General features: G+C 50.9%; 1 protein-coding gene across 1 annotated transcript; it reads left to right on the forward strand.

The window, feature by feature from the left end:
- The first annotated feature begins 2,767 nt into the window (after nt 1-2,767).
- LAG3 (lymphocyte activating 3) lies at nt 2,768-8,015 on the forward strand. The gene is given in 9 exon segments (XM_035545760.1): nt 2,768-2,822; nt 3,016-3,063; nt 3,066-3,177; nt 3,311-3,537; nt 3,759-4,016; nt 4,193-4,486; nt 4,815-5,105; nt 5,374-5,489; nt 7,902-8,015. Coding segments are annotated over 9 exon segments (1,515 nt in total).
- The last annotated feature ends 841 nt before the right edge of the window (nt 8,016-8,856 follow it).

The raw sequence follows: 8,856 nt of genomic DNA on the forward strand, positions 1-8,856 counted from the left end.
CTCAAGTCGTGCGGCTGATATCACGGTCTTCAAGTCACAGCACGGCTTCTTAGGTCAATTGAAGTCTTCAGATAAACCATAAACCACCTTAAAAAGTCAGCACAAAGCAGAAAATTGCGACCAGCCTCAGACTTGGTGCTGCAAGGACCAAAACATGAAAGTGGAATCACTCAGAGAAAAACATGATATCACAGAAATCTGGAAATGCAACGGAAAATTCCTTCAGCAAGATTAACTCAATGATACTGCAGAATAGTGTTTTCTATTTCTCTTTTTCTTCACATGGGTAGTTTGCAACCATGCAGCATGCCAAGCAAGACAAGAAAAGCAATGTGTAAAGGCTCTGAGTAAGGTGACTGCAGCTAAGTCTGGAACCTGGCTGAAGCCTTTTAACGCCTAAGACAGACGAAGGAGGATTTAGTGAGCTGGGCTTCTGTGCCCCAGGTTTGGGTTACCCCAGTCGTAGCCTGCCCCTTGTCTCCCACAGCTCTGCCCGAGTCCCACACCCTTCTCTATCAGCCGCTTTCCTAGTCAGGCTGGAGGACACCCGGGAGAAGGTGCCCCCATGCTGATCTTGCTCTCACCACTGTTATTTGTGCAGTGGGGTCCTGTTCTGGGAGATGACGAAAATGCCATTCAAGGGAGTCAGCATTTAAAGTGTGTCGTTGGCAAAGACGTCACAGGTGCCTGCTAAAGATAGCCTGGTGCTGAGTAAAAAAGTGCCTCCAAAACCTTCATTTCACAACATGCTCGCTCAGCATAACAGTCCCTCAGCCCCAAACACCCCTTGGTGCCGGACAGATCCTGACAATGCCTTGGGCTCTCCACCAGCCCCCTGTGACCGCCTCTCTTGGGAAGCGGCAGCAGCAAGAGCATGTCGTCTTTCTCCTTTGCTGGTTCCTACGAGAAAGAAGCATTTCCTAGAGCACAGGCATGGCTTCAGCTAAGGGTGGTTTGGGGATTGGTGGGAATTGTACGAGGAAGCTGCTTCTAGGAGTAAAAAGTGAGGCGGGACGGAGAGGTGAGCAGGGAGCTGTGTGTCCCTAGAGCAGCGGCAGGGGAAGGGCAGCAAATGGCAGCATGCCGCGGAGCTGTATGTGTCGCCCCACCATGCTTCCATCTCTCTGCTCTCTTTCGTCTTCACCCACACGCTCACACCATCCTCACACTGCTGATTCAAAGGAAAGAGAAGTTGATGCTTTCTGCTTGGACTGGGCACCACAAACTGTTTTTTTCTTGAGCAGGAGGAAAAAACACCTCCCGCCAACCGCCACAGTTTCTCCCCCATCCTCTCTCCTCCCTTCCTCTCTTGTGCGACCCCATGGGCTGTGTAACAGAGGGCACAAAGGGATGCTGAGAAGTTTTTCCCCCCCAGGGAACACCATGGATCGCAGGGTTGTGCCAGGTTCCCACACACTGATCCCATTCCTCCGAAGACCAAAGAGCTGCGTGTGATAACAAAGAGCCGTCACCACAACAGGGAGCTGCTGAAGTGAGGCACATGGTTTGGTCTCTTTTATCCTCCACCCAGCTGAGGGAAGCTAGAGAGCAAGCAAGGATCCTTCAACAGCAAAGCGGCCACACTGAGTCACCTCCCTTCCCTCACCCCAGGAAAAGTCCCAGCCCAGCCCTTGGGGACAAGCAGCTGAGGGGCTTGGGTGTCTGACACCCATCACAGAAGGTTGATTAAGCCTGAAAGAGTCAGAGCCAGTGGGTTGCTGGAAAGTGTGAGCCACAACAATGGGGGTTCTCAGGCAAAAGGGGCCCCGAGATGAGGCATAGGAGTGGAAACATACTAGCCTGTGCAAAGCCCGGCATGTGAGCTAGGTGGGAGCTAGAACAAGCCCCCTCACTGCACGAATTCGGGTGGGTTTTCCCCAAATCTACTGGAGGAGAAGGATCTCCTCCTCACACCCCTCGCAGTGTCACAGCATGCAGCCCCTCCTCAGTGCTGTTGACTTCTCCTGTCGCTCCCACCATGGTCACTTACATGTGGATGACCCTCCCCCATCTCCTCAGACCACCTCAACTTCATCCCAGCCTTCCCCTAGGCTCTGGGCTGATGAGTGACATGTAAATCACCATAGACCCGTTCCTCACGCTGCCTGCAAACTGACCAACGAGAAAAAGCCAAGAAATCAACACATCTGTGGGATGAAAGAAAGCAGGGAAGGGAGGAAACCAGCATAAAAAAAAAAAAAAAGAAAAAAAAAAAGACCAACATGTTCTGAAAAGCCCTGAAACAATTAGAGAGAAGCCGTGAGAGGCGGAAAGATCAAACCAAAAAAGGTAAGAGATGAAAGAAAAACATGAAGGGCACTTGCTGGGAAGTGCCTTCTACACTTTTTCCACTGTCTATGTAGAAGCAAAACTTGTAAGAAAAACAACAGCGACCAAAAGAATTTCCACTAAAAGATGCTTAGAGCAGTGTCTCTGGTCCCTCCCTCCTCTTTCTCACTGGCTTTATCTCTGCCTTCACGTGCCTCAGACTTACACTGGTTTCTTGGTCATGACGCATCTTAGTGATACGAGGAAATTAGCTGCCCACTTGCAATATAAGGGCATCTAGGGAAGTACCTAGATCAGAAAGAGACAGAGATCACAAGAGCAAGCAAGCCCAGCCGACCCCCACTCAGTTCATTCACCCACGCCAGCACCTCGCCATTTCTCCATGCCTCATTTTTTGCTGACCCCGTAAAGCTTCGGACCCCATCGAGCACGGATCTGAGTGGGAAGACGTTGCCTCTCGCCTCTCCTGGAGGCCATCATGAGGCTGGTGTCCCTGGTGCTGTTCCTCACCTTCACTCTGCTGGTTTTCAGTGGTAAGAGGGGCTGAAGGTAAAAGGGAGGGCAGAGTAGCTGGGTAAGCTCAGTCTGGATGTTTGTCCCTGACACATCTGTATTATTTATCTTTTATATTTATATTTATTTATTTCTATCCCCACTGTAGACGGTTAGATATCACCCCCTGCTTTGTGCCTCCCACCCTTTGCTCAGACCTCCATCTTGTTACAGCTGGCAACATCCTCCCAGGAGCAGCAGGCGGGGAGCAGAAGGTGTGGGCCAGGAGGGGAGTTCAGCTGTGCTGCCTTGCTACCTGAGCCCCAGGAAGCAGGGGAAGAGCTGGAAACAGCTGTCTGACTGGACATCTGTGCTGTGGAAGCGCCATGGGGGAAGGTACACCCGGGAAAAAACTCATCGTGGGGACTGGGGAGGGTGGGGGACCTTCTGAGCCCCCTTGCTCTGCCTCCACATCCCCTCACCTCGCCTTTGCTCCCAGGACACAGCCACTCACTCCTCCCTCTTGCAGCGCCCACCAGGAGCCACATGTGGTGCTGGAGGTGGAGTACACTGGCCTCAGGAAGACGGCTCTGCCCATGAGGCCCCGGGTGTCGGTCCAGGACTCTGCCTTACGCAGCGGCAACTTCTCCCTGCGAATCGACCCCGTCAGGAGTGGAGACGCTGGCCTGTACGAGGCGCAGGTGACGTACAACACGGAGGTCCAGAGCTGCCAGGTGGAGCTGGGGATCGTTACAGGTAGGAGAAGATGGAAACCCCGGAGAACCTTGATTTTAGTACCAGGGAGGCTGTAAGGGAGGGGTAGCAATATGGGCAGCAGCCCCCTGAAAGCACACAGCATCCTGTTGTCTGCTCTCGGCTCTGGAGAGAGGGACAAAGCTAGGACAGGAGGGGCACAAAAGAAGGCTTGGTGGCCCTCTTCTGATCAGTTTCCACTTCCTCCTTTCTCTTTGTTGAAGTAACCCTCAGTCCACCCAGCCCTGTGGTAGAAAGTGATCCTCTCCTGATGAGCTGCAACTCTAGCCACCGGGCCGGCTTGGTGGAGACACGCTGGTTCCACAACGGGCGCCCGGTCCCCACCTCCAAGACTTTCTACTCCTTGCATGGGGCTCTCTCCATCCTCCGGCCCTCCATGAGTGACTCAGGCTCCTGGCACTGCCAGCTCAGATACTCCGATAATGTGATCGTTTCTGCCACGCACGACCTGCAAATTTTAGGTAAGCTCAGCCTCTGCGTTGCAACTCCAGCATCTCCAAGTTGCTTCCTTTGGTGTGGCCACTGGCCACACCACCAGCTTCAGCTTCCCAGCTCTCATCCTGTCCTCAATTCACAGGTGGAGCTCTTTCCAGCCATCGCTGGAAAGAGAATTTAGCATTGTGCTCTCTCTCATCAGGTTTCGATGGCCCAGCCAACCCTGTGGTTTATGCTGCAGCTGGCTCTGCAGCCGATCTGCCATGCACCCTGAGCTATCTGCCCAGTGCTTTTGGGATCAGAGTGGTGGCAGCTCACTGGAGCCACCTTGCAGGAGGACACTTAAAAGATTGGGTCGTCTCCCAGAACCAGAGCAGCAGAAGCTTCCCCCTTCATCTCCCTGCAGTGGGGCCAGGCGATGCAGGGCGGTACAGTTGTGCAGTCCCTGTTGGCAGCAAGACAATGAGGAGGGATGTGACCTTGGCAGTGGTTAAAGGTGAGAAGAGAGACAGGGATGTGCATCATCCCTCTGGGGTCCTTCTCTGATAAATCTTCTTGTGCATCAGTGCACTGAGTGTGGGTTGTTCCTGGTCATGGGTTCCAACCCCAGGGTGGGAAAGAAGGGCATTGCATTGCACTGGACTCTGCTGAAAGCAGTTTTTTTTTTTCCTGGGTAACTCCATTACTCTTCTCGAAGACTGAGGAAGAAAAAGAAAATAAATTAGAGGAGGTAATGAACGAGGGGTGTAATAGAAGGAGGAATGAGGAAGAGATGTGGACCAGCCTGCTGTCTTTCCTGACAGTAGCTTTTTCCTTTTCTGCAGTCACCCCAAGTATCCCAGGACCAGTTTCTGAGGGGTCTCACTTGCTGCTCATCTGCAGCGTCACACACCTCCAGGGACACGAACGTTTCCAGTGGAAGCACCTCAGCTCAGCCCCTACTAACAAGAAGCTGGCTATGTCCACCTCCCACAACCTGAAGGACCACAGATCCCAAACTGGTGCTACCTTGGACATACCCCAGGTGTCACAAAAAGATGTGGGCATCTGGGAATGCAGTGTATATGGCCCAGAAGGCAGACTGGGAGCAGTGGAATATGGGCTGCAGATCACAGGTACCATCTCCTGCACATCTGTAACCAATCCCTTCTTCTCATCCCATTCAATTGCCTTGTCATTTCTTCTCTGTCTCACCCCACCCTTCTCCCCTTTGGCTGCTTATATCCCGTCTTAGTGTCATCCTATCTCAGCCCTCAGTTCCTCCTGCTGCTCCTTCCAGTTCCCTGCATCCTTTTCCAGTTTGCCTCTCTTTGTGCAGTCCTAGTCTTGCTCCAGTGCAAAATCAACCTTCCCCTCCTTCCTAACTGTGCTTCCTCTTCATAGGTGCCCAGGTCTCCAGCCCTCCCACCATCTTCAGTGGGCAAGTTACTTTTGGGCTCACAGTCACCCTCTTCTTCCTGCTTATGGTCTGTATTCTGGTTCTGGCCCTACAAAAAAGGGTAAGTGTTCATCATCCCATTTCTGTTATTTTTTTCTGTATACCACCCCTTGGTTGACCTTCCCCTGGGTACTCTAGAGCCAGAAATGGAGTGTCTTAAGGACAAGTGAGCAGGAGGATCAGCTGGGAAATGTAGAAGGAATGGGACTCAGGCAGCCATCTGAGGGTACATGGATGTATGGTTGTATCCTGAGCATCACCAGATCTGGCTAATTCCAGGGTTTGTCCGGTGCAGGTTAGGCACCTCTGAGGAGTGGTAGGAACCCCTAGGGGATGGCCGCAGCCCAGCCTTGAAGAGTTCCTTGTTTACTCTTGCAGAGTTGAAGCCACGCTATAACAGAGAAGGGCTAATTTCCAGGCTTTCGTAGGTGTCCTCTCTCTTGTTCTTTATCTGGATGCTTTGATGTAACAGTCTCCTGTCCCATACAAATGCCTGCTGGTCCCTAGACGCTGATTCGATGCAGGTCTGTTGTTGCTGGCTCAGCACTTCGTCTCAGCTGTGTGCTTCCAGCAACTTACTGCCCTTCATTTGTTCAGCTTGTTCCAGTTCTCCTTTTCAGAAAAGTGCCTTGCTTTTATTGACCAGTCCAGAACCGATACCTCCGCTGCATACGACTGAAAAAAAATGCGCAAACAAATCACGCAGTTTCTCTGCATTTTTCATACTGTTTCTCTGCAAATGAATTATCTTGCATCAGAACTTCCCTTTGCTGATGAGGAACTGCTCTCTTGAGCAGCTGTGATGTAGCTGCCTTTCACCTAGCTTCTTGGAAAGGGCCCACCGTGAAAATCCCCTTCCAGTGCTGAGGGGGGCCCAGGGCTCAGAGCAATCTCAAGTGGGGGCGCTTGCCCCAGCGAGGAGGCTGGGTGACTCGAGCCTGCCCCGAGCTAGAGGAGGGACATAACAACAGTGACGCAGATTTCCAGCAAATCCCTGTGGCTGGGAGCTGAAGCATGCGGCATCAGAACAGAAGCAAGATGGGCTTTGAAAAAACACCACGAGCAGTGCCAGCGCGACTCATGACTGGTTCTTTGTCATCCATTCTTAATCAGCACTGATGGTAAAGAGTAGTCTGAGAGAAATCCACAGTTTCTGCAGGTCCCTGGGTGACTCTTTAGACTGTGCAAGGTGGGATGAGATGATCAAAACCCCCCTTTCTGGCCTAAAACCTTGGACAGGAACCTTTTTACAGTGTAAATGTAAATCCTCAGCTAGCAGAAAATAGGATACCTGTGTGTCCGGCTCGGTTAGCTTTAACAGCTCTAATCCAGACAGGACATTTACCACCTCAGAGCATTGGTATATGCCCTCATGATCTTTCTTTGCCAAGTAAGCAAACCTTCTCTGTTGCAGCACAGGTCCTCCATCCACTGATAGCCCTCAGGCACTTCTCTGCACATACTCCCTACTCGGCTCATCCTTTGTGAGAATGCAGATAAAGCTGAGAAAAGCTATTAGCTCTTCTCTCTTTTTTCTCCCTGTCTTTGCTGGCATCCTCTAAGACTGCATTTGCTCTTCTTGCACTGGTTGTACAGTGGTGGCTTGCAGATATCCCTTCATCAGCTTTTGCCAACACAGTAGGCATTCCTGTTCTGATCCTCCAGAACCTACCAAGATGCACTTGGTACTGTTTCATTTCATTCACCGTCATTCACCTCACTGTTGCATTCTCCTAAAATATCTGGGGTTGGGTAACATTTTCACCTTCCTTCTTCCAAATGAGGCTCCTAATCTTTGTATCATCTACAGAATTCATTGTTACTTTCACACTCTCTGTGCCATTAATGACTGGTGCCACAACCAAGCTTTGAAGACCTATATTTACCTTTTCTACAAAGCCTGGCAGAAACTTACCAGCAAAATCTCAGTCCCTTCCTCTTAGATCAGATCACACCTACAATGCCATTCTACTAATCTCATTTTCCAGTTGTATTAATTGTCTGTGTGGCACCATATACTTTATCACCACCAGGAACCATGAGATCCACTTGTTTTCCAATGTCTAAAAGTCTCTTGTTAAAGCAAGATGTGAAAGGGGGGTCTGTCTTTAATTGGTTCTTATCTCATTTTGCACAGACCTTTATGCCTCTAGTTATTCTCTCTGAAAAGGTACTGTAAGATCTGTCATAATGACAACAGCCTGACCATTGCCAAGATCATTCTTAGATATCCTGCCTTTGCTATTCCTTATGCCTATGACACCATAGAGAGGATAGCGTTGAGCCAGTCTTCCCCAGAAGAAGCTGCATATTTTCAGAGAGCAGGTATGGGGCTCTTCCCTGACCCAAGGTGTGAATGGGAGCCTAGTGGGTGACAGCAGTAGGACTATGTTTTCCATTGCAGGGGGAAGCCCAGACTTGTGCCAATCTGTGTCCCTCCAACACCTAATATTGTCCCTTTCTTCTCTTTCAGGCACGCCTTCCAGCTTCCTACCCAGCACTGGAAGGGATAGTTGCAGTCGCTGTGCCAAATAAGAAGGATGTGGAGGAGAGCCAGAAAGAGACAATCCAGCAAACTGAGTGCTGATGGGAGCAGGGACACCCGGCCTGGTCTGCATGGGAAGATGAAACTCTGTGTGCCACGCTGCGGAGAGATGGGCACCATGCATGGACACCCTCCTCTGAGGAGGGTCTAGGGATGGCATGAACATTGCAGGAGGCCACAGGAGCTCTGCACCTTCAGGGGGGCTGGAAGCTGCATGCCTGGGCAAGATGAGAGTCACCGCTGCAGTAACGGGACAAGCAGCACAGATGCTTTGGAGCTGTTGGAAGTATTTGAGCCAGTAGCTATCACCTGCTTCAGTTTCACTTCTCTCCCAGCCTTTGCTCCTCCTTCATGCCCTCTCCCACAGCATTTCACTGCTGGGACGCTCACACACAGGAGGTGGCTGGAGCCCAGATCCCTGACAGCCAGCTGGTGTTTTCTCCCCATGCCCACTTTCTTCTCCCTCTCCCCTGACTGCCCTGCTCCAGCATTCATTCAGCGGTAGAGGGGACCCCACAGAGGACTGTTCACGTTGCACATTTTGCGCATTTTATTTTATTAGAAACTCATTTGAGAACATAAAATAAATGTCGGTCAAAAAACTCTCTGGCCCCTGTGTGTGCTTGTGGAGGATGCCTACTGACGGTGTGGGGTGATCCTCTGTCTGTGTGAAGCAGCTTCTAAGGACTTTGCTGCCTTCTCTTTCTCTTTCAGTTTGGCTTAACTAAAGTTGACTGTTAATTTCTGACATTTTAATGGCGGGGAAGGGGAAATTAAATGCCACCGGAGAAGAAAGAATTGAAGACTCAGCCTCTCCTTTTTGCTGTGCTTCAGTGTTTTGTTTTGTTCTGGTTTTCCTGTCTGACTCTCCCTGTTCATTCAT

Source organism: Cygnus atratus, chromosome 1 (genome assembly GCF_013377495.2).
Source record: "Cygnus atratus isolate AKBS03 ecotype Queensland, Australia chromosome 1, CAtr_DNAZoo_HiC_assembly, whole genome shotgun sequence".
NCBI classification, from domain to species: Eukaryota; Metazoa; Chordata; class Aves; order Anseriformes; family Anatidae; genus Cygnus; species Cygnus atratus.